Source organism: Hippichthys cyanospilos, chromosome 13 (genome assembly GCF_059441005.1).
Source record: "Hippichthys cyanospilos isolate Australia breed blue-spotted pipefish chromosome 13, RoL_Hcya_1.0, whole genome shotgun sequence".
Lineage (NCBI taxonomy): Eukaryota > Metazoa > Chordata > Actinopteri > Syngnathiformes > Syngnathidae > Hippichthys > Hippichthys cyanospilos.
Window position 1 is genome coordinate 4,734,427 of NC_142381.1, and position 25,095 is coordinate 4,759,521.

The window sequence follows — 25,095 nt, forward strand, 5'->3', positions numbered from 1 at the left end:
GGGCAGCCCACTTGTGCTCCATCAACAGGCATTTTCAAAAATTACAGAGACACCTCATCCACACATCTCCGTAACTCATTGGGGTTTGACAGAGGGGCGTTTACTCAGACGACCAAGTCTCTTTGGAGTTAATTTTAGCCTCGTCGTGTGTGAGCATGCACGTTTGACGGTGCAAATGATGATCTCAATTGACTGAAAGTACAAATGCCAGACTGTTTATTTCTTTTAGTTGCCCTTTATAGTTCCATGTTAGTGCAATGATTTAAAATGTCATTCTAAAATGAACTTGCTATTCTCCATCGACTCAAATCATGGTGGCTGGGGCATAATGGTCGCGATTCATCTTATGTATTCACCATTTAAATATATTTTGATGTTGACAAAAATGACTGTAGCCTCACCCAACTTAACCTGTACCACTCACACCCTCTACCTTTTTTTTCTCTCGCTCTAACCCACTGTGGGCCTCCCACATATTAGCCTCCTGGACTGCTATGACTCAGTACTCATTCAGCATGGATAGAAAAAGCTAAAATTCTTGATGAATAACAGCAAGGTTAAGCATTCTACTGATAGAGATGGAGAAATTGGTTAGTCAGTTGTTTGCTGTATAATTATTTTCATACAACTAATCACACTATAACGCTATTAATAAATCCCTCAAACTGGCACAGTAATGTATTGTCTCAACACAGTTCTTCAGAAATGAACGAATTACATTCCTCCGTTTGTGCCTTTTATGATCCAGGCAGATCAAAATTAAAGAAGCATGCTAGGTGGAACATCAGAGAACTCTTCTGTGGGTGTCCAAATTATAGCCCTTGTGACGTCAGCAACATTTTAACAACAGAAGGAAAACTGTAATACAAGTGGTGGGGGTAGTGTGGCAGCTGGTGGAGTTTTCTCCAGGGTCAATGTGTAAATATGTATCTATAGTGACACAATGACAAGTATAGCAGCATGTAAACATCAACCTACAGACAACGGAAAAACCCACAGGTAGCTAAATGTGTCTGTTTATGGTTTTGCAGAAAACAATAAAACACACCAAACCATTATAAGAGTTTTAAAGTAATCTTTCAAGTTCCAACTAATGCTATTTTAAAAAAAATAATAATATGCAATGAATATACAGAATTTTTCAAAGTCTGTCTCACATTACAAAAGTTGACATATATCCTCGGAACTACTACGATTAGCCAGGTTGAACCAGTTTTGCTTGAAAGACAAAATCTTCAATTTTTCTAATGCTGTGGTCTTGTCACATTGTTATAAGACAATCAATGTTTTACAAGTATGTACATAAAACGTGGCTTGCACTGATTTCATAGGCACTCACTGATAATGGCGTTCATTCAAAAGGAGAAATAATTCTGCGTCTTAGGATTTGATAAGAATGAATCATGTTTAATGCAGATTTTGGATAACTTTCAAAACCCTTGGCCTGAAATCAAAAACCGTTTCAAGGTATGCTATTTATATTGATCATTCGTGAAAATTTTGATAAAACATTACCTTCTTCGATTCAAAACTCAAGATCAGTAGCTTTCAGGTACAGGAATGTATTTTCCTAACTTCACCACTCATTGTAATGTAAAGTGGGAGTTATTTCAGACATCCTGTCCTGTAGAGTAAATGTGTGTAATATTTCGCTAGTCAGGGCCAGGCAGGACCAGAATCCGGGCCAGGAAGAACAGAAGTGAACATGAAAAGGCTTGGCATGAGAGCAAGACGATCTGCTCAGGCTTAGGTAGATAATTGGTTGCACCTGGTGGTGGTTGGACTGATTGAATGGAATTTGGTTGGACAGTAGGGAGAACTTGAAAAAATAGCAGACCACCTCTGCAAATGGACACAGTCCTCCAAGCTCATGGCACTCATACAGGATAACAAATATGACTCTCTTTAAGTGCCACTATTAACTGATGTTATGCAACGTATTTTTGCATTAAATTATTTGTTCAGTTTTCACAGTACACTGTGTAGGCGACAAAAAAAAATTGCCAAGCTAACATCAGACTTTTCTGTGTTAATTAAATGGTTAATCTTTCTAAGGTGAAGGAAATTTACTTTAGGATATGAAATATAATTTGGTAAGGTTTTAGCTTTCACATGAACCATTTCTAAAATTAATGGATTAAGTAACCGGTCAAACTAATATGTTGTTCCCAACCTGTCATTAGAACAGTTTTCAAATCTCGGTTAAGTGCGTGACAAACACACTTAAAATGTATTCTGACAAAAACTATCACGACAATGTAGCAAACCGGTTTGCAACCCCTGGATCAAGTCAAAGCTAGGTTATAGGCTATTGTTTCTACAAAATCAATAAGTGAAAAGACGTTTGCCAGGGACTGTATTTTAGTGTTTGCGTCGCATTGATGTTGGGTCTCTGTGGGATGTTGTTTCAATAACCTGTGACGTGGAGCACTGCTACTGTTTGGATTGAAGTCATTTACCATGGGACTCAATGACAAGGGGAGTTTCAGTGTATGCATGTGTGTGTGCGTGTGTGTGTGTGTGTGGGTTTATGCCTACACTGATTGACGTCACAGACTCCCACTCATTTCCATCTTGCCTGCATGCGCAGAGAATAGATTTCCATCTGCATCCAGCTTTTCTACCCTTGAACATTTTTTGTACCCTTTTCCTTACTGCTGCCCTCAATGTTCACCTCCTGTTTCTTTTTGTCTCCCTTTCTCCTCCTTTCTTCCAACATTCACTCATTCGTTTACATCCAGTGGAGCACAAACAGCTTGGCGGGTAAACAAGGCTGTTAAGCATAAACATTTTCAGACAGCCAAAAAGCATCCTCTTAGAAAAGCGCATTAAAGACCCCTGCCAATAAGCTTCTGTTCATTTCAAGCATCACTAAGGTTCTGTATGGAGGGAGGACACTTTGACTCCTGCACCTGATGGCTGCTTTTGTGTGTGCAGTCCTCTTTCCTATTGTGCGTTTGTCTGTCTCTGTGTGTGCTAAATAGTGACGTTGTTTCCAGTGTAGATCTTCATCCATACTCACTCGTCAGTATCCCTGGTGATGGCAGGACATCATTTAAATCGCTTCCTCATGAAAGGTCATCGCCATGTTTTACGCAGAAGAAGGTGTGTGCAAACTCAGTCACCCACTCTCACCCTCCCCTCCTCTTGTGTGCAAAGCCATGACCATAATTAAGTGCACCGTGGGGGTAGGGAGGACAGAGACTGAAAATTCATGGGAAGACAGAGTAGGACTTTCAAGTTAAAAAGAAATTATAAATGATATTGTAATCATCATTCCAAGTTGGATAGAACTGATTAGTGACCAGAATTAACCTGAATTTGGGAGGAGAACTGCCACAGACAAACATAAGCAGGTGGCACAAGCCTATGTGTGTGTGTGTGTGTGTGTGTGTGTGCATGCTTGTTTACGTGTACAGTATTCGTCAGGAAAAGCCATTAAGAAGTCAGAAGGCTGATCACAGGCAACAGTGTGAACTGACTGATCGATGCATGTGTTTGAACTGTGAAATACCACAAGGAATGTCCAGATGAAAGAAAGCATGCAGGTGATAAAGAAAAAGATGGTATCACTGCACCGCTGGTCTGATCAATGCACATGTTTGCGCTTATTCATAACAATGACGATGGGGAATACATGACACAAACAGATTGGGCATGAATATCTATCAATCCAGCTGTTTGGGAGAATATGAAGGAAATAGAAAAGCATCATCAAATAGGTTTTGCAGTCAGGTGAATAAGACTTGGGAGGGGGGGGGGTGAAAAGATTAAACTATTTTAATCACTGTAGATTGTTGAATGGTTGATATAAAGATATTAGCACCCACAAATATGAAATACCAATTGTATCGAAGAAAAAAAAAGAAGGAAAATCACCTAAATGTGACTTACTAGTTGAGGGTACCAGCATTATCATGTAACAGTTTCAGTAATTTTACCTCATCCAAAAAAAGCTTTGCGCTGGTTAAATATATTTCACAAGGGGTACACCATTGAAAAATGGTTGAGAAGCACTATCCAAGAGTCTAGACTAGTTCAAATACAGCGCGTGTTCGCGTTGACTATTTCGGGCATGAGGAGCAATGTCGCCATCTAACTGTTCAGCGATCTAAGTGACATTCACACTTTCCAATTGATCTTGTTCAATGAAAACAATTTGGACCTCAGTCTACTTCGTACTTGGAACATGTGCTGTATTTTTGATTGTCTTTTCTAAATAATTTGACTGTTTTTTTTAAGGGTACCAATATACCAAATATACGACAGTCCAATTTTCTTTTCATTGAATCTTTTCATTTGTTTGTTGAAAGTTTTATTTTACTTAGGATAGGATTTTTAGGTATACAGTACTTATTTTTTTTTGGGGGGGGGGCAAAATGTTTTCTCTTTTTTTTGGGGGGGGGGGCGTTGTGCTTTGCAAAAAACAATAGAGAAGCATCGGAATAAGGGCATGGTACTGTGTAAATGTGCTTGGCGCATTGCTACTGGCGCTCAAAGGGTTAATTTTGTTTGTCGAGCGAGGCAAGGCTGCCACCTAGTGGCAAAGAGGTCAAACAACACCCCTTCCATTGCGAGAGGAGATGTCGACAAAATGGAGCCCACTGCTCGGCCATGAGAATCCTGGCTGGCTCAGAAAGCTGCATCCACTCCACAAAAGAGAAGCAAACTAAAGCGATTATGACGTATTTGATTCGAGGACGCAGGCCGCGAATCGTGCATGGATTTGCGGCCTGCGAGAGCCAAAGAGGGGAAGAGAGCGTGCTAGCTCTATCCCACGTTTTAAAAATTCCTTTTAGAAATGGCCATTGCATGAGCAAATGTGCACTATATAATTAAAACACTCCCCGCTAAAAATAGCGATTAACAACAAACATGCATGAAGGAATCGTGCGTTTCCGTTTACGCCCAATAACAAAGCCACCCGAGAGGGTTAGCTTAACAACATTATGCATCTTTTATGATTCGGCTTGAATGTAGGTCTTAGCAGAGTGGGCTAAATGTGGACCCGTATTGTATAGAAATAATATAATGGTGCATCTGGGTCATGAGCTAGCTTCTCACACAGGAATTCAAGCAGAGGTTGTATGTGAACGCAACCAGGGTCATTATGTCAAATCAAGGCTACACAAAGCTAAGGAAATGGTTCTTCTCAGAAACACACGTTCAAATGTTTGATGCATGGACTTGATCAGGCCGGACTCATGAATAAAGAATCAATATTTGTGTGATTGCAATGTTCTTTTCCTTTGCAGCTATAAGTTCATATTTATTCGTTTGTGTGACGTTACAGCTTTTTAGACAAGTCGCTTTGTTATTTTTTTTGTTAAATATGCAATCATAAACAGTCTTCAGACAAAATGCTTCGAGGAAAATTCCCAAGACTTGTTTTTATTAAGAGAATTTCAGAACATAAGAGAGGGACCAGACACCTGCGGTTGTGAATGATTTCCCAATTCAAATCATTTAAAAAACTTTTTTAAAAAATGCTGACGTGACAGCGTGGATGGCGCAGGAGCTGTTTTTTTTTTTCTATGGTTCTCATATCGCAGGGTCATCTCGGACACAGGTCGGCGGCATCACTGTTCCAGGAATGTTTCGCATGTTCGTCTTCCTCTTTTTTAGGGGCGCTTAATTATTTATTAAAAACACATGTTCAATGAGGAAAATAAGATCATGAGACACAAGCAAAAAGGAACTCACTGCACAGTAGGCCATCTAAAAGAAACAGCCAAGGAAACATGGCTGAACCGTTAATAAAACATGGAAGCTGAACTGCGGGAGAGGTGGGTCTAATCTGCACAGGTGGTGGATGGGGGGGGGCACAGGAGTACACAAGTCACGAGAGAGCCAATCCGGCAGGGGGGACACTTTCTACACCAAACAAGGTTTAAACAATCACAAAATGCCATTAAAAAAAGATTTTCGTGTGTTTTGTCTTGCTTGCAGACACTTGATATGACCACTGCAAATCTGCAAGGTGCTCCATAATCAGCTTTGCTTTTTGTGCTAAAAATCTGTACGGATACTTATAAAATCATTGATAAAAATATTCCTCTGTTAACAATACGCCTTGGAGGGAAACCATGTGAGAGACTTGAGAAGGGAGATTGGGAGGGCTTGTAGAGGAGGAACTCTGGGGAAGTGGTGCTACTCTGACTTGGCCTCCTCCTTGGCCTCTTCGGGGGCTTCCTCCACCTGGGAGACACAACATATCGAGTCAGGTCATTTTGCCTTTCTGGCTTCGCAGCCCAAGCGTCCGCCTCTCACCTCATTGGTCTTGGCCTCTCCGTTCTCAGAGTGGTTTTCTTCGTTGGCCTCGGCGTCGGCGTTCTCCTTTGTCTTCTTGGTCTTCTTGTCTTCTTTTTTGTCATTCACAGCCTTCTCTTTCTGGAAAGGGGCGTGATAAGTGGTTACCCGAATTAGAATTCGAACGCTTAGATGTTCATATTCACGAATGGATTCTCCTACCTTCGCTGGCTTCTTAACCTTTGGTTCCACCTTAGATGTGGCCGGCTTCAGCTGGTGTGGACGGAATGAAAAGTGGCTCAGAAAGATTTTCTTGGTGAATTTTCAAGATATTCTTTTTATTGACATTCTGGGGTCTGGGATACGAGCTTTGAAAAGCAGTTGCTCATTCCATTGTGATTCTGAGAGTGATCTTAGAACTTATTGCGAAATGCTAAACTAAATTGTTCAGACTATTGGGCTACTTTAATGAAAGTTACCTAAGATGACAAAACCCTCTTTGTGCAGCTGCTCTGCACAAATTGTGTGATGAGGAATCTAAAATGAGGACATATATTCATAAAAACCTATCTGAAATACCTGTATGTCCATCTACTATTATAGTTCACCAGTCACTAAGGATTTTGCTCTCTAAACTGTTGTATGGGCTTTTAAATGTGAAAGTATTGTGTTTACAATTCAAAACAATATATAACTTATTGGGGTTCTATATTATTTTGTGTTAGGAGCATATGAAGCAACCACCTATGGTGACAACTTTTTTCAAAGAACATATTTGACTAAACATTTTTAAAAGAGGCAGCTTTGCACTTCTACAAGCTTATTTGTGTAATTAAGGCACAATTGTGATCTTTTTGAAAAGCAATTACAACTTTTTAAGCTTGATCTGTATTTTCCTTAAAACCTTTGGGTCAGAAAGAATGTTTTTCCCCACTTGGGGTTGTTTATAACCAAGTAGTCCTGAGGGTATATAGATACCATGTAAATTGCAATGATATCCGCGAAAGATTAACAAGCAACTCAAATTAATTTAGAAAAAAACGTTCCGCCTGTAAAAGTGACTGTTTTCACTTAATTAGCTGAATATATTTATGTGATGTTTGTTGCATGTTAATGAGCCATATTATTTCATGCTAATGTTGTTTCTATTTATGTTCTCTTACCACTAATAACCGGGCTGATCTCCTCTTGGGCTGAAACAGAACAAATGCTGTTTAATTCATGTTGCATCCTAATCATGGGACAGTGCAAGTTAAAACATCAAAGAAGTGTTATTAATCGAATAAATTGGCATACACAGTGTTGTTTGACATTGTAAACATTTACCTCCTCCTTCTCCTCTGTTTCTTGTCTCTGCAAAAGAAACCAACAACAGTCAAAACCGAACATGTAAAAATGGCATTATTAAAAGATGATTTTGTGTTTATATGTAATACAAAGTGCCACCAAACGATTTGTCCACTCCATATGATTACCAACCGAGGTTCTGAAAAAACTTTTTCAAATCTTGCCAAAACATTAAAGTGTGACCGATTGAGCTACTTTTAACATTTTGGGGCTGGGAAATGTGGCGGCAAAGCGTGACTGGCGAGAGGGGCGATGCGAATTTGAGCATGCGGGCCTTTGGGGGCGCGTTTGGAGGGCCCCGGCCTCGCTTGTCCTTTTGACTCCCCCATGTCTGCCTTCCATTCAATGCATGCAGCTCAGATTTGAAAGCTGGCGCGGGAGTCTCAGAGAGGGGGAGGAACCTCGCGCGGCCTCACGGGCGCCACCCGCAGGCAAAACGGCGCCACCGCAGCCATTTGGGACTACGAACAAAGAGAGAAAATATATCATTTTATGCGAACGCGAGCAGGAATGTCGGATTTCGTGGCCAAAATGCAAAGTAAAGTCACCGTAGTATTTTCTGGCGCTACTTTGGAGCGGTTTGACGGGCAAACGACGATAAGCAAGCCGTTTGTTCTCGGCTGGCTCGCCGACGAAGGTGGACAAGAGCTGCAAAGCATGGCTGCTGCTGCCTGTGCTTTAACTGCATGGAGAGCCACAGACTTCGAGCTACATAACGGACAGCGGCGGCTTGCGCCGTTACTAAGCCGTTACGGCGCGGGAAAATATTCATTCCGTCACATAAAAAATCCACATTATTTTTAGAAAACAGGAAAAATTTACCGACCACGTCCGAGCACGATATATTGCGTTATAATTAAGTAATGTCTCATAGGAATGTCTCGCAAGCCTTTGCATTGCATCCGCACTCCCTGTGGCATTCTAAGTATTTTTTATTTATTTTACATTCCTCACCTTTCTCCTGGGCATGTTGATCTCTTGGAGGTTTTCACGGGAACACGACTAAAAAATACAGTTGTTCTCAGTGCATGTGAAGACGAGTGTCTGTCCTATGCTCGCCCGTGTAGTAAACACACAGAAACAGAGAGGCGAGTGGTTGAATGGGGGGAGGGGTGCGGCTAATCGCGGGATTGACGGCTTGGCCAGCCAATAGCGTGAAGCCATCCAGGTCTGCGGACACTTGGAATTTTGGAGCCGGTGATGGTTCGGGGGTCTGCACGAATGGCTTCTGCTTATGGGGGGGAGATGGGAGGACGCTTATGAGAATGAAAGGATTCGAGGACATGTTGGTCGAATGCATGTGCAGAGATTGTTCGAGGGGAGGAGGAATTCAAGGGAAACCCGCCGTATTTCCAGCCACATGGAACGCAGAAGCCGCGCTTTCCCACTGAGTTTTTATAATTAAACAAAATAAACCAACATCCACCGGCAAAGGGCGAGTTTATCGTGAAGTCCAATATGGCGCCCAGTCCTCTCCTGCTTACACATTTTTTTTTGTTTCGGCGTTCTTAAATTCATTTGAGTGGACAGGAGTGCGTCGTCTGCCCCAGACGCCTGCAGGGGGCCCACTGAACCCGTCTCTTGAACATGGCTGCCCTCGCCTCACGCTGCTCTCTGCTGCACACACATACAAAAAAAAAAAAAACATTAAATGGCGCACTATACTGTATGCATTGCAACTTCTTTGTATATTTATTCCTGCCATGTGCATGTGCAACTAAACGGGAACAATAGCGCGATGTCCTAGTTGATCGTCAAGCCAGACACGCAACGCACAGTGTCTCGCCATGTTTTATTACAGTATTTGCTTTTCTGCGGTTACGTGTCTACCAGCGACTCGAGCTTGTGCACTTCTCACTGCCCAGAATCTCTCGAGAGGGGACTGAAAGGGGCGGGGAGGCCAAGAGAGGCGGAGGAGGAATGCAAAGCTCCATCCAGCGCACAAGACTGTTTGCTCACGCAGTCCGACGGCAACAGAGGATCAAACCTGAACTTTCGTCGTTTTTCCCCTCAATAATCGTGCATCACCCTGTTAGCACGAGAGCCAAAACAGCAAGCGCCTGCCTCCGGGATTGACCATGGTGATCAAAGTGTACATTGCGTCCTCCTCTGGGTCCACTTCGGTAAGGGATGAGAAAATGTTACATCTTTATTGTGACGTGTGGCTGGGTATTTGCAGCATCCCTCTGTTCGAAAAAAGCCAATCGGAGGGCAGCTGAACTTTGATTGAACTCGGTATCAGTATGGAAATGTGTGACCCTGCTACGTGGTCTGACCTCATGTTTTGGTTATGCACTTATTTGTGTGCGTTATGAGAGAGTTTTGCTACGACTACAACGTGCAACATGGTGAAGTCAACTATTGCGATTTTGGTTTTTGTTTACCGACAAGTCATTGTGATGGCAGTTAGAAGCTGGCTGACAAACAGGAAATGCTCGCGTTTGCCAATCATTTGCTGCGCATTCTCGGTTTGGAATGCTTTGGATTTGCTGTAGAAACCTGGGGTGTTTAGTTTCAGCACTGCCAATTTGTTCTAGACTGGAAAGGAATGATAGTGATGCAATTCTCCTGGGCCTTAAATGCCTTTATAGATGTGAAGCTGCAGAACAGGCAATTCGGACATCTGGAGTGACACAGTAGTTTTGTACATTGTATTAACGTTTTAAAGGCTCAAACTGAATCTTGAGCCTTCTTTTAAATCAGGTACTCTTTCAGTGTGTCACATTTTCAGTTTACTTACCCAACATGCCCTTTTCATGGGGATTACATCACTTTACAATGAGCTACTTTCACTCAGCACTCACTCAGTCACAAAGCTTACTTTCTGTTAGTAGTGCTTAAATGCTGTTATTGCCCTGACTGTAAATGATTAGTAAATACTCCTCAGTGGTTTAAAAGGACAGGCAGTCATCAAGTCAGAGGCATACTTGCTGTATCAACATCGATTCTGATCTGTTTTAGCAATCAGGAGCAAGGGAGCCTAATCAATGTCCCATTACAAGCCTGGTCTGCTCACATTACAGTCCTTCCCTAGTCATTTCCGATTGTTTGTTTGGAAATTGTCCTTGTTTAGAGTCTACAGTCTAAGAAAGTATGTGGAACAGCTCCATGGCCGACAGTTCTAGTTGCAATTCTCTGTCGCCACCAAGTCTCAGCTTAATTCGATAAAAATAATTGAGAGCAGGGAAAACACAAGGTCCCCTCCACTGTTATTGTGTATTGTTAGCTAGAGAGATATTTTAAATTACTTGATTTTGGAAAATGTCCTTCTGCTTTGGCTGCACCTAAATAGACCCCTGATGGCAACGGGCTGCAGGTGTGCTGCTGGTGGCTCCGTCCTCTAATCTGCAGGCAGGACAAGACATTAGGGACACAGAATGTGACACTCTTTTTACACAGAGAATATTGTTAGCACTGTCTGAGAAGCACTGAGCCAAGAGTACATTATTCAATACATTTATTGAAAAATGGTATAGTCTGTCTTTGTATTCTGCGATGTGACAATGACAATTTAAGACATAACCATTAACTGATCTCCACCGCCACCTACTGTCTTGAGTTGAAACAAATCAACAAAGAATTTTCTGTTTGCTGACATAGTTTGTCTGTCACTCTTTGGATTGTTGCAAAAATCGCAGGAAAATCAAAAATCCGATTAAAATGCCTCTCAAAAACTGTAATTATAATGGTATTATATGGTTCAAAATTTGGACGAGTATTTTTGTACGCAAAATTTTACATGTCCAGCTCTGATCACATTGAAACGCTGCATTTTGAAATTCTACACGTTTTAATCATCTGCTGGAAATTTCAGCTCCCAAGTGTTTTTTTTTTTGTTTTTAACCATTGGTTATTTTATACTATCATACAGATTGTTATGTACAATGATCTGTAGATAAGCAATGCAAAAACATTATCATTTTTAGTTTGCTGGGGCCAGTTATTACCTACAACAATCAGCGGTTCTTACCCGTGCAACCAAAACAGCTTTTTCGATAAGATTTTGAAGTTTATCCTGTCAATCCGCTGTCTTCGAAACTACCTGTAAGCTGCAACTTTCCTCTGCTTTCGTGTAATAGTGCATGTTGTAAACGGCACCCAGTTAGCAATGCTGCTGAAGAATCAGCACACATCGGGTGATGCTACCACACAAAGTAACTTTCTGCCAGTATGGTGATTTTAGATCAGTTAGCAAGTCAAAATACGCTGAAAATACCTGAATAATTGAAGCTGATGAGCAGTGCTAAAAGTTTTTAGTACATGCAACATGCATATACAATATATATATATATATATATATATATATATATATATATATATATATATATATATATATATATATATATATATATATATATATATATATATATGGGTACACAGACCTGAGTCTATCAAAAAGACAATATGTGTTAAAAAAATAAATGGGTTACAAACACTTAATACGCAATACAAAATCAGTCATATCCCTTTTCATATCTTTACTGACTTGTACCTCGTATTTTCCTTATTGCCAATAAGATAAGGTTGTAACAGTGAATACAGCTCACACGTCATACAGACTTGCATGTGTGTGTGGCTTTCTACCTCTGCGTTCTCTCCAGAATTTGTAGGTCAGCCATTGTGTAATAGGTCAGTTTTAGGCTTCTCTCTCAGGCAGTAATGAGGTAACTCAGCCAAAGCTGCTCTTTTTTGTAGTAATGCTGACTAACCTCGGGCAGGGTGGAGGCTACTGTTGCTGTCCAACACCCAGAAAGCTTGTGTTTTGAGCACAAATCAGATTTCTTTAAATCAAGGCAAATCTATTACTAATTATTACTCCCATATGCACACATATGCCCATCCAAGGGGTTGATTGAGGGTTACTTACCTTCTGAAAACATCTGTATCTTATTTGTTTCCATCAGCATTATTTATTTATTATTTTTTGTGAATAATGTTCTAAAGAAATGTTACATTTCTCTCTGGTATTTGAACTAAATGTAAATTGACACTCAGTTTCATCTGCATTGTGGTTTATTGATAAGCTTGTGCTGGATACAGTTAATCTAATCAATCCCTTGTCGAGTCTGGCTGCTTTTGATGACTGACCTATTGATCGGACCTGAATCTAATTTTACTTCCTTGGCAACACAGCACTCACATGTTGAGAATGCTGACACGGATTATAATGATGATGACATTTATATCATAATGCGGCCTGGACAAATAGACTAAATCTTGCATTTTGTAATGTGAGCTGGTCAGAGTTAGAGTAAAAGATAAACACTAGGAGACTAAAATTGACTATATATATTATTGTCCAAACAGGTGGACGTTCAAAACGATGCATTCATTTCCAAACACTCGAAGTAGGGAGCTAGAGTTTCAGACTAGGGATTTATACAACCATCAACACCTGCAACTCAGTACAGTATTGCACTGCATGTATAGTCCAAACAGTTTTCTATAATTATTTTTTACGTGACAACAATCCCACAGATTTTTAAAGGATATAGTATTTGACCTAAATAATCCAAGATTGCCTAAATCAAATGTCATATTCATTGTTATCTCCCTACAGCTTTCTTTAAATATTGAAGAATGCATCTTTTTGTTGCATCAATAACACTTTGGATGATAAGTGATTTAAGAAGCAGCAGTTCACCTCGGTGAATGTGTTTGCTTGTGTATGTACCCTAAATAGTTGGAATTACTCCTTGTTTTTATTAACTAGCTTATCATGCTGGACATGCGTGCATTCGATACTCTTTCTAAATCCAGGCATATTTTTCAAAAAATGTGAAGGCTTTATGCAAAAATGTGGTGGCATGAGCGGAATGAACTGCATCAGCATTCTTCCTTCTCTGGGTATTAGAAGCTTATGATCCATTTCTCGGCAAACAATACAATGTGTGTGCTATTTTTCAACAGGCCCAGTGTTATTTGCATAGACATCTAGCCATATTGTGTATGGCACCATACTTCATGAAAATGAAGTATTCAATTCAGCAGGCCGGAGGGTTAGGGTTAGGATTAGGGTTAGGGTTACCCTTCAAATTCAAATATTCTCTAACATAAATTTATGAGGTCCAGAAATTCAAGATATTACCTCTTGATAACTGCTGCACAGCTGTGAACTGAAAGTCATTAAAGTCTGTTCGGACTGGGCCACATTTCTACCGGTTGCTGTAAAAACGAAGGAGTGGTTTTGCATATGTAGTGCTTGATGTCATATAACCGTGACAGCTGCAACAACAAGGGTACGTTGAAAAAGTTCATCCCCACGTCCATGCACTACTCCGAGAATGGGTGTGTTCAGAGCGGCAGAGTACCCTCCTCTCCCACAAATTTCTTTAATTTTTGGTGCATCATGTCCCCAGTCAGAGTGGCTAGTACGACACCGATATTGTGCTTATACAGAATGCAAAATAATGATTCCTTGCCCCTGCAGCAACACACAAAAGTGTGTTGTTCATATTTTTTGCAATTCTTTTGCACGGCTTTCTTTCCTTAATTCATTGCAGAAAATGATGTTACGGAATGCACCATGTGCTTGTGTGTCAGTTCACACTACAAATGAGCCATCCAGTTTCATTCTTCTAAAAACCGGACTATGGGGGTTAGGGTTACCCTAACCCTAACCCTCACCCTCATCCTCATCCTCACCCTCACCTTAACCCTAACCAGCAGTCTGAACAAGGCCTTAAATCTTGCACTTCCCCATATGGCCACCGCACCCGTTTTATGACGTCGTCTTAGTGCACTACTGACTGCTAGGAGAATGCTGGCTTGCGTTAAGTGTGCTTGGGCTATGTACAGGGGCCGTATTCAGTTAGTAATGTAACATGGGGTGGGCCCTAACAATTTCTCTGATTGGGCGGTATATGGGTGAAAGAGGAAAAAAGACAACTTTTTTTTTTAGCTTTCAAACATGGTTAGAATCTCCATAAAACTGAATTAGCATGATACAGACTGTGTAAATGAAAGAAGTCTCACTGTTCCAGAGCTCTTAAAAGGGAGTCTATGGGACTCAAAATGAAAGGTAAAAAACAATCAATAGAATAAGAGTAGATTTGTTCATCACGCCACTCAAAGTCTGCCTGTCGGGTTCCCTTATAATCAAACTTTGCTTAGAAAACTGACCGTGTTGTTTGAATGTATAATGATATTGAATCAAAACGGAGAATATTTATAAAGAATATAAGGAACTAGTATGTAAACGACTTCAGAGAGAAGTCTACCATACCTAGTTTGACTAAATTGTCTGCCTCTTCATGTTGTTTTAGCACACTGCTGTTATGTAATCTGGCTAGTTTAAACGCCATCAAGCCGGGAGTAGCATCGCACCAGTAATCACACATTCAATCCTGTAGTATTCTGCCTTGATACTGGTGAGTATTACAGCAAGTGTGTGTTGCTGTGAAGCTGAGGGCGAGAGCGCGTGTGTTTGTGTGTTAATGTGTGTCGACTTGCAGCAAGCCTTATTTGGCTCGTGTGTGACTGGTTACCTCCTCTCAAAACCCAGAGGAGCCCTTGTTTCCGCCTGGCCTTTTAGGGCCATCATCTCTCTTACATGCACCCATCAAGGTGCTATTAGACAATGCATTCAAATGTACAACCATCTGAGAGTCACTGTCAAGACAATGTGTAATTTAACAGAATAGATTGAAAGACCTGTTTATTCTCTTCAGAATGTTGTTTTGCATCCAGTATAATAAAATATGCATTACCAGTAGTTTAGTGTCTTATCAAACCTGGCGTAATTCCCAATTCTTGCGTATGCTTCGATGAACACATACATTTCATGTGATGTCATAATTAAGTGATTTAAGCCATTCCTTCAAACTTTTTGCTTGTTGACAACCACAATGTATTGCTACTAGGATTTTCTTGATTTTTCTTGTACATTTCAGTGCATTACGGTATAAGCTAGCAAGCTACCTCGTCCCATGACTGTTTGGTCAAACCAAACAATTCTGTTTCCTCAAATGACTCCACACACTTGACAAATGACTAACTGACAACTTCCCCTTTTTCACCCTGCACCTCCCTCCACCCACCCACAGATTAAAAAGCAGCAGCAGGATGTGATGGGCTTTCTGGCAGCCAATAAGATTGGGTTTGAGGAGTGTGACATCGCAGCCAACGAGGCCAACCGGAAGTGGATGCGAGAGAACGTTCCTGAGGAGTCACGGCCGGCCACAGGGAACCCTCTTCCGCCACAGATATTTAATGAAAGCAAATATTGCGGGGTGAGATGTGCCAAGATTTTAATTATTACCAAAATAGTAGCAGTAGAACACGCTTAATCTTAATTAGCCACATCAAAGGGGCAAAATCTATCTTTCTATCTATCTATCTATCTATCTATCTATCTATCTATCTATCTATCTATCTATCTATCTATCTATCTATCTATCTATCTATCTATCTATCTATCTATCTATCTATCTATCTATCGAGGTTTTGGGGATCAAACTTTTCTAAAGTTTTTTTTTTCCTTCTCAGAACTATGAGGCCTTCTTTGATGCCAGAGAAGAAAACGCTGTGTATGCATTTCTAGGTCTGACTGCACCCCCAGGCTCAAAGGTAAAATTTTAATGACCCATCATAAATGCTTCGCTTTCTTAGACCCATGATTTATCTGAGTAAGTGCTGAAAATATGAACTGTCCTCAAACAAGACTGATTAGCGTTAAGAAAAAAAGATCCCATACTTTTCTCACAGTACTCCCAAGCATGGCTCATGTGCTTCTCTCTGCTCACTGGTGCCCCCTTTCTATTTTAATAGTAAATGCAGGAAAGTGTGCCATTTGCCTAAGAAGGACAGACGGGCTTTCCTCTCTATATACAGTACTTAATAATCAAATGTAATACCACACTCTGTTTTGCTCTGGTTCCTTGCTTTCTATTCATGTGTATTTCTTTGCAGGAAGCAGAAGCTCAGCTGAAGAAAGCACAACAGTAGCATTCACCTTTTGTGTTTGAGAACCAGACCCAACCTGACCAGGAATATGTTTGAAAAATACAAATGAAAAATGTTACTCTTAATTTTTCAGGTTTTTACAATTCTGTCATTACCTGTGCCTTGTCAGCTATTATGAAATAAGATGTATCAAATCCAAACCATAATCTGCATACAAAGACTTTGCAGTGCTTCCTCAACCTATCTTAACCTCAGCCTGCTAGCCTATTGGTCCAACGTCATACCAGTCATCTGTTTAGTGTGATTAAAAGTTGTGTCATGTAGTTTCACGGCATTGTTGTGCACTATATAATGTGCATGGCAGACTCCCGATAACATTGACTATTAAAAGGTCTTACAGAATATCTTAAATTACAGAAACTTTTTCATTTTTTGCTCCTGTTTTGTTTTTTCCGAAACCACAGCACCTTCTGCAAGAGGAACCAAATCCCATGTTTTTATGTTGTTGTCCTTCCTTCTAATGGTCTTAAGGCTGTTTTAACAGCATTTTTTTTCTACAAGAGAATTTGTTTAACAATGACATTTCAGGCAGTCATAGATGTGATGTTTTTGTTTGCTGTTTGATTTTATTTGTTTTTGATGAGTGAAAGATGTGATGTAAGCCTCTTGTTTTATATTGTGTTTAATTTTTTTGTTATCTTCCTTGATCTAAAATAAAATGCTAAACTGCAAAGCGGTGTCCGTGTCTTCCTTATGTGTTTGAGAAGGGATAAGACATTTGAGTGCTTTATTTTTAAATAATTTAAGCCAAAATGATACGAAAAATCAAAATCTTCCTGGAAGGAACCTAATGGGAATAAATGGTATAGAAAATAGATGGTCAAATGGTTTAATAAATTCTGTCACTATGCATATCCCCGCAAAATTGGAAGCATGGAATTTTGCAAAATGTCTCAGTAAAATGAAAACAGACTTTGAAAAAGGCATCTTGAATACATTCTGACGCATGACACAATGCATGTATCTCATTCAACACAACTGCAATGTTTTTCATCTCACATTATGAAATATCAGTCACCCTCTTTTTTCTTATTTTCAATTTCGTTCTAAATACAGGAAGTTGAGTGGGTGGAGGGGCCACTTCTCTGTTGGAGAAGTGACACAGAGCATGTGACCTCCACATTTACATCTGAACTCACATTTTACTTCTACTACTAACGATTGGCAACAAAAGACTTCTTAAAGATAAAACGACGGGATTTCTTGTGAGTCATGCTGGGAGAAGGTTTTCTGTGTGTGTTGTGTTACAAGGAGGACAACAAAAACAATGCTTCAGTTTCCATGGGACACAACTTGCAGACAAGCTCGATGACCGCTCAGACGGAACTTCATCTAAGGCGTAAGCAGCATTTTGAATCGCTCAACTCGAAACTGCATCGTGAAATAGGACATGTAAGCAAATGTGAATTATTGTGTTTTTGTGCGTATTGTACCATTCAGATCTAAACCAGGAAGATCCTGGCTCCAGACTATCCAATGAATTGCGAGTAGAACCTCCAGCTGCCACAGCCTTTAGTATTCCCAAGTTTTCCCTCAATGAGACCCCTGAAACAGACCGGACCCTCTGCTCAGGTGCTTGCAGCCTCCTGGAACATTATCCCGATCTCCAAGTGGCTGACTCTGGCCTTGCGTCCTTCAACTCTCTCAGAACCAGCGCTAGTCAGCAAGATCTTTACACTGCTTTGACCCTGTCAGAGTCTACAGAACAAGAGCTGTTACTTCCCGAACCTCTCATGACACTTCCAGACCAGGGCTATCTGGTTATGGGAGATGGGGGAAACGCTAGTTTAGGTCTGGCCGCCTCACAGATGGAGCCCATGTCTAACTCGTTGCTGAATGGACTTCTGGAAAAAAAGCTAGATGAAGTATATCTGCAGCACCTGACAGATAGCCTGGCTCGATGCCACTCCAACCTGGGTAACAGCCTCCTTCATGTTCTGGTGCCTTCTCTCCAACCAAACAACCTCCAGCACGGCCCAGATTCAATGTTGCCCAGTCTAGAAAAGGGACCGAGAGGGGAAAGTGGCAAGAAAATAAGTCACCTAACGACGCAAAATTTAGCTCCATGTTCGTCCAACTTCAGCACTCCCGTCCTTCGTATTTCCGAGGATGTGAACCCACAATGAAAACATTTAAAATGACACCTGAATGCATTACAATGAATTGATTTTTTTTATATACTTTCCTTCCATTAAAAAAATTCAATTCAAAAAGATTTTGTTTAACTGTACCATAATGGACGATTTGAGATAGTTTTCTGCTTGGTGACGCGAGACAACATTAACTGCTTTCATATGACACCTGCTGGCAGATTTTTGTATAACATCAAAATCTCTACATTCCACTGCTTGACAAACTTGTGATTTGTGTAAATCATATACAGTAATAAATTGTAAAATATTTCCAACAATCATTTAAACTGTGATTTTAGTTTATTCTACTGTCTGTTGTTGGTACTTAATCACTGAATACAAGTGATGAGTGTGTGTTAAATAAGTAAGGTAATGTGGAATGTGTAAAGCAGGGGTCACCAACGTGGTACCCGTGGGCACCAGGTAGCCTCAAAGATCACATGAGAATTTAAAATTTGGCCAGGGTCACGAGGGTCCTCAATTGTTTATTTTGGCTTCACTTCATATTTATTGTGGGTGACATTCATTTCCAGTAGATGGCAGCAAGTCTCACATGTTAAAGTTCCATACCCAGGCCGAATGTGAAAAATGCTAGTTGCTCATTGTTTGAAGAAATAATAGTGGAAAAAACTTTTACTTTTTATTTCTTTGGACTAAAATTGACATGCAACCAACACAGTGGGCTAGTGGTTTGTCTTTCCAATCTGCAGGCTGTGAATGAAACCAGACAGGTGTATGTACGGACAGGAAGTTAAAAAAAAAAGCTGGAAAAGAAGGTTGTCTTTGGCAAGAGGTAAGTAAATATCTGAGCTGGATGCAAATGACTGCGCAACAGTTGTGAGTCGATCTGGCGTTCTGGTGTGGTCCAGAGTAAGCTTTTTCTACTCTGTTGATTGTGATAGCTCACACCTGGATCCTGCTCCAGCTGGTGTCTTCGCTAACTTGCTCTGCAGTGCACACACACAAACACACAGAAAAAATGAGCAGCAAAGACCCTGAAAAACTTGTTCCTAATGTGTTGTCTCTGGAAAGAAATAAAAGTCCACAAAAGTTACTTCCTTACCTTGTCTATTGATGCCACCCTTCAGGCCAAATTGAGCATGCATCAGATTTTAAAATAATATCCAATGAGATGTTCTCTGATGGTAGTTCCACAAGTCTCATACAGCACATCATTTGCAACAGGGACGAAGAAGAGAAGGACAGACAGCAAGTGACCGTGACAAGGAAGGCGCAAAAGTGTAAAACCTTCCTTGCCTGAGCTCCTACGCGTTAAAGACTCAAGGATCATTTGCATCGTCGGTCTAATTCATTTCAATGCGCTTCTCCAAGAGTAACAGCGCGCTAACAAATACCTCGCACTCCTTAAAGCTTGCACGCTTGCCGCCTTCTTTCTACTCAACCAGTCGTCATTGCTCGGCACAACTAGGGTCATTTGACGAGGACGCAGATGCTTCCAAAAATAACTCTGGTACCCCCGCCTGTCCCTCTTAGTCACTGGAGATTCTATCTCCCTTAACAACTGCCCGCGTGCCAGGGAGTGGTCCAAAGACAGTTTGGCAGAAGGCTGGAGAGTGAACGTCGAGGTGTCACTAATCTCCAAGTCGGAAAAGAAGACTTGTCAAGAGGACTCGTAGTTGGAGCAATGAGAGTGGGAGCTGCAGCCTTAGCTGGGGGGATATTTGGAGCATTGGGGACCATATGTTTCTTTTTGGCCTTTGGTACAGACTACTGGTTGGTGGCCAGTGACAACTGTGGACCTTATACATTGCTTACCACTGAAACACCAATAGAAAAAGATGCCAATGGGACTGAGGTAAGATATGTGTGAGCATTCTTTTTAAAAAAAAAATAGATTAAGTGCTTTTAGTATTCATAAAAGAAGCCAGAACGGTCGTTGTTTGTTTTCTCACATAATGGCCATAGGTCCAGTAGTGTTTTTATTCTGTAAGTTCAGTCAGCAAATTGCATCTAATGCTTCCCACAACATTCTGTAGATCTTCATCAAGTTTCAGTGGTTGTTTGTCCTTCCGTGCCCTACGATTGGCTGGCAACTAGCCCAGGAAGCCCGAAAACAGCTGGGATAGGCCCCAGCAAGCCTTTGATCCTTTTGAGGATAAGCGGCTGTAGAAATTGGATGAATGGATGTCATCAAATTATGCTGTATATGTTTTATTTTTTTAAACAATTGGTTTGTTGACTTTTTTGGAGTTTAAAAATAGACTGAGTGTTTATTTTTTATAGAGATTACCCCACACAATATGTCAGATATGGCAGTAATTATGAACAGTATAGGGTATAAGATGATTGCTTATTAAGGAGGTAAGGAGATAATTAGTTTTATACAGGATGTTTATATTTTTAGATATTTTTCTTATAATATTTTCTACATGTACATAGAAAATATATCTTGAAAATATATCTTTTAGTCTTTGTTAAAAACCTGGTGGGGATTGAAACCTCAAACTCAGATTGGAAACTCTACCACTAGTAAGTAAAAATGATATCCACCAGTATTTCCTCAATGAGCAACTGGAATCCCCTCATTTGGCCTGGATATAGAACTTTCAAATATGGGATTTTTTGCCATCTACTGGAGAGAAATGTCTCTAATATTAAGTGAACTCGAGCTTCTAACATACTTGCCAATATGCATACATCTGCAAGTACGTTAGAATAATTTTGCCAGTCAAAAATGTTTGCTGCACATTGACCGCACCACACTTCCTGACTGGACTTAAAACAACTTCAAGAGCTTTTAAATTTTCCCACATTTTAAGGCCGAATCTCAGGCATGAAGGTGCGTAAAGGGCAGACTTCAGTCAATGGGAGCATGCACGCAGTCGGAAAAGTACGCAACGGCCTACGCACACTGGAGCGCACAGGCGCACATTAATGAGAACTTGTGCTGAAAAGTCCAATCGAAGTGTTTCATTTTCCATAAGAGGTTGATTAGAGTTTCTGTGCCATCAATCATATTTTTGACAAGTGAGTGGAATGTATGAGAATGCATGTTTTATAAGCTCTTCTTGAAATCTGCACAAACCCGTCGATCAGAACCACATTGGACGCCTTGAAACCTTTCAGTTAGCAGCGCGGGCCCTCAGAGCAGCAGCGCAAACATATGTTGCTCGGCTGACAGATATTTCGGGTGTGGTGGCTTTATTTGACGACCGCTGTCAACTTGTCTGTTTTTATTCTTCAGCTGCAGTTTGGGAAAACAGTCACCATTTCCCCTGCGTCTCTAACCCTCCACCATGAAGGCTTTTTTTGGCGCTGCGTCTTCCAGGTGGAACCCACCGCAAACCAAATCTTGGCTACCTTTTTCAGTATGTCAAATACTTGAAGACTCGATTGATCTGTATAGTACAAGGACAAGTGACCACGCACATGCAATTAAAAAATACGTTTTATAATTACAAAAATAAAGTTTAAGATATTGATGAAAACTGATAGAAACTTTTAACATTGACAATTACTCTAGTGTAAATGCTATAAAACATCACAACCTGTTGCAAATTTGACTGTTTGGGAATTTGAAAATGAAGATGGTTTTGCATTGTCGTGCAAAGTCCACCCGTGTTACTGAATTGGCTCACACTATTGCACTGCATTAAGTGCTGAACAAATTTACACATATGTATATATTTTTTATATGGCCTCAAAGTAATGCTACACACCTTTTCTCACCATGCAAAGAATTGAAGTTTTTCACCTGAACTCAAATTTCTGACACATAAACATAACATTTACTATTGTCCATGGAGTAAAAGCAAAAAAGCAAGTAACACATTTTCTTCTTCTTCTTTTTCTTATTCAAAGTAACTGTCAGTTTCAGAGGGTGGATCCATTTTGAATTTTCTCATGATAAGTTAGAGAAAGACAAATGTTTGACTTGACTGTGTTTCCCCTTTTACTTGTAGCAAACCAACCAGAATCCAAGGTGTGTGTTCATGGCTATCTCTTCCCATTACCAGTTACACTTGGACCGATCCCTCATCCCAGTTATGATACTACAGCAGGTGATTTAAGACTATTTGTATATGTACAGTTGTCAGAAAGATTCTTTTTGATTTATGATGATAAATAATGAAAACCTCATTTTGATACAGATAATATTTCTTGTTAAAAATACCATAGAAACAACATTTGCAAAGTGGATTATTACTAATGATGATGCGCTTGTATGTCTTTCAAGTATTACGAGGTTTTTGGACAGTGTTTATAATCCTCGCGCTGGTCTCAGCGCTGACTGGATGCTTCCTACTGGTCTGTGGGGTCCCCTTTATCAGCCATAAACTCTACAAACTGGGTGGAGCCTTTTCCATCATTGCTGGTAAGAAAATCTTCAGACATCTTCAGACAATTTGTCATACTTTTCAAGGAAAAACCTTGGAGGCACCCTTTAAATGTTATAGCAATTCTTACTATTCTGGGCGTACTATCATTTGTATCTGAGAGATCATCATTTGTTCTTCTTTTATCAAGAAGAACATTTGTAAGGTCAAATAGTCATTTTAGAGGAGAGCTCTGTTCATCCAGCGAAGTTGATACTAATAAATGCTATTTATTGGGGTGACTACGAGGGCAAGGAAGTTGCTCATTAAAACAATTATTGACGGACCTTGTTTTGTGCTCGTGGTCGATTGGTTAGCACGTCTACCTCACATGCAAAGGTTGTGGATTCGATTCCGGCTTCAGTCGTCCTGTGTAGAGTTTGCGTGTTCTGCTTGGTTTTCTCCGATTACTCCGGTTCCCAGCTACATTCCAAAAAACATTTATGCTAGGAATATATGCTAGGCGTGTATTTAAGCGTGACTTGTCATTGGTCTCTGTGCGCCATATGATTGGCCGGCAACCAGGTCAAGGTGTACTGTGCCTACTGCTCGAAGACAGCGATAGGCTCCAGCAGACCCATGACCCTCGAATAAGCGGTCGAGAGAACGGCTGTTTATTCTACAGGGTTCATCCCGGACTTGTCACCAGCCAATCGCAGGGCACTCAGAAACAAACAATCAATCACACCTAAAGACACTTTAGAGGGCTCAACAGTCACTCACAGCTGTTATATTTACTACAAACATTGCTACCATGGTAATAGTAATAGTAAAAACAAGAAGTGTTTTATACATGGCATTGGTGTAGGAATAATTTTATATTTATTGTACATTTGCTCAACCGTAATGAAGCTGTTTGCAGTGAGAGACCGTACAATTTGTTAAACATATTAGAAGAAACTTGTGGTGGAAGAAGGTTTGGGTTGAATTTTGCAGCTATGCCAAGGGCTTTTGGGCCATAATCAAGATCCCTAACTGGAGGATGACGCTAGACCCCTACCAAAAGAGAAGAGGAGTGGTTGGTGCTGATAAGCGGGCAAAATAAATGACTAGGCAAACATGTTCCAATTTGACATGTGATAGTGTTGAATAAAAAGCAAGTTGGAACGGAGGACTGCAGAACAACTGGCGAGACTATTCACCGGTTGGAGTCACTCCTTGCACAAGTAAAACCGTTTTGGTGTCTTCGCTCCTTCATTGAGTGGTGTTTTTCTACAAATGTCTAGTGGATGAACCTGACAATTGGTCATCTCTATTTGTCCACAGCATGCTTGTTCCTCCTTGTGTTGCTGCTCTTCGTACTTTGGATGGAAGTGGTGGATGTGAAGCGTTACATCGTCCAGGAGAGAGGGGAAACGTGTAGCGATATTCAGGTCTCTGTGCTCTACGGCCTGTCGTTCATGGTGGCTGCAGCTGGCGTGCCCCTGGAGCTGCTCTCCGGTTTGATCTTCATGCTTGTGGGACGAGCGCTGCTTGCCAACAAGTGAGCAAGGCCATCTGGCGTAGAAGAGACAACTGACCTTTTTGTGTCCTGCACAGGGACTGAGCAAAGATTCGCTCAAAATCACATCATCGTCCTTCCAAGGCATTGCTGCGGTGATTTTTTTTTTTTGGAATAGACTGGAATGCAAAATGACTGAGTGCCCCCACATACCACAAGGTGCTCCCAAAGGACGCTACACGTTTGTCATTGTCAAGATAAAGAAAAAATTACAACCTAATTTGATTTTGTTTGTTTGTTTGTTTGATAATGCAACATTGATTTCATTAAAACGGGATTAAAACGACCAAATTATTTGTGAAAATTTTAATTCATCCATTAAAATGATTAGGACTTTCTTTATTTGTGACATAGAAAATTTGTCAATTTTCACCAGAGCTTCATGTCATTGCCAAGATAACATTTTTATTTCATGTGAAACAGGTTGTGTTATTAAAGAGGCAGTTTATGACAAAAACCAACCATTCAGAAAATCGAAAATAGTATATACTATTGCTATGAGTGAAATCACACAGTGACAATACCATTATGCACAGTGGTTGTTCAGAAACACTTCCCTGAGTTT

General features: G+C 40.5%; 4 protein-coding genes across 4 annotated transcripts; 3 read left to right on the forward strand and 1 right to left on the reverse strand.

Annotated features, from left to right (window-relative positions):
* Positions 1–5,364: 5,364 nt before the first annotated feature.
* On the reverse strand, positions 5,365–8,709 carry hmgn6 (high mobility group nucleosome binding domain 6). The gene is made up of 6 exons (XM_088431833.1): positions 8,551–8,709; positions 7,576–7,602; positions 7,413–7,442; positions 6,472–6,522; positions 6,271–6,390; positions 5,365–6,198 (listed from the first exon to the last, which is right to left on the reverse strand). Exons 1-6 carry the CDS (start codon positions 8,563–8,565, stop codon positions 6,151–6,153), a joined length of 291 nt encoding a protein of 96 aa, XP_088287959.1. The 5' UTR covers positions 8,566–8,709; the 3' UTR covers positions 5,365–6,150.
* Positions 8,710–9,256: 547 nt separating this feature from the next.
* Positions 9,257–17,233, forward strand: sh3bgrl (SH3 domain binding glutamate-rich protein like). Its single transcript, XM_088431832.1, has 4 exons — positions 9,257–9,719; positions 15,642–15,827; positions 16,084–16,164; positions 16,507–17,233. The coding sequence occupies exons 1-4, from the start codon at positions 9,675–9,677 to the stop codon at positions 16,540–16,542; spliced, it is 348 nt and encodes a 115-aa protein (XP_088287958.1). The 5' UTR covers positions 9,257–9,674; the 3' UTR covers positions 16,543–17,233.
* A 429-nt stretch (positions 17,234–17,662) lies between these two features.
* LOC148413552 (uncharacterized) lies at positions 17,663–18,927 on the forward strand. The gene is made up of 2 exons (XM_088431836.1): positions 17,663–17,899; positions 18,001–18,927. The coding sequence occupies exons 1-2, from the start codon at positions 17,773–17,775 to the stop codon at positions 18,684–18,686; spliced, it is 813 nt and encodes a 270-aa protein (XP_088287962.1). The 5' UTR covers positions 17,663–17,772; the 3' UTR covers positions 18,687–18,927.
* Positions 18,928–20,203: 1,276 nt separating this feature from the next.
* Positions 20,204–24,750, forward strand: LOC148413553 (transmembrane protein 182-like). The gene is made up of 5 exons (XM_088431669.1): positions 20,204–20,508; positions 21,898–22,021; positions 22,616–22,714; positions 22,891–23,028; positions 24,296–24,750. Exons 1-5 carry the CDS (start codon positions 20,338–20,340, stop codon positions 24,514–24,516), a joined length of 753 nt encoding a protein of 250 aa, XP_088287795.1. The 5' UTR covers positions 20,204–20,337; the 3' UTR covers positions 24,517–24,750.
* The last annotated feature ends 345 nt before the right edge of the window (positions 24,751–25,095 follow it).

Coding starts and splice junctions, on each gene's coding strand:
- sh3bgrl (XM_088431832.1), top strand. CDS start 9,675: ATGGTGATCAAAGTGTACATTGCGTCCTCCTCTGGGTCCACTTCG. Junction 9,720..15,641: donor CCTCCTCTGGGTCCACTTCG/GTAAGGGATGAG, acceptor ACCCACCCACAG/ATTAAAAAGCAGCAGCAGGA. Junction 16,165..16,506: donor CTGCACCCCCAGGCTCAAAG/GTAAAATTTTAA, acceptor ATTTCTTTGCAG/GAAGCAGAAGCTCAGCTGAA.
- LOC148413552 (XM_088431836.1), top strand. CDS start 17,773: ATGCTGGGAGAAGGTTTTCTGTGTGTGTTGTGTTACAAGGAGGACAAC. Junction 17,900..18,000: donor GACGGAACTTCATCTAAGGC/GTAAGCAGCATT, acceptor TGTACCATTCAG/ATCTAAACCAGGAAGATCCT.
- LOC148413553 (XM_088431669.1), top strand. CDS start 20,338: ATGAGAGTGGGAGCTGCAGCCTTAGCTGGGGGGATATTTGGAGCATTG. Junction 22,715..22,890: donor CAGTTATGATACTACAGCAG/GTGATTTAAGAC, acceptor ATGTCTTTCAAG/TATTACGAGGTTTTTGGACA. Junction 23,029..24,295: donor AGCCTTTTCCATCATTGCTG/GTAAGAAAATCT, acceptor ATTTGTCCACAG/CATGCTTGTTCCTCCTTGTG.
- hmgn6 (XM_088431833.1), bottom strand. Junction 6,523..7,412: donor GATCAGCCCGGTTATTAGTG/GTAAGAGAACAT, acceptor CGTCCACACCAG/CTGAAGCCGGCCACATCTAA. Junction 6,199..6,270: donor GAGAGGCCAAGACCAATGAG/GTGAGAGGCGGA, acceptor TGTGTCTCCCAG/GTGGAGGAAGCCCCCGAAGA.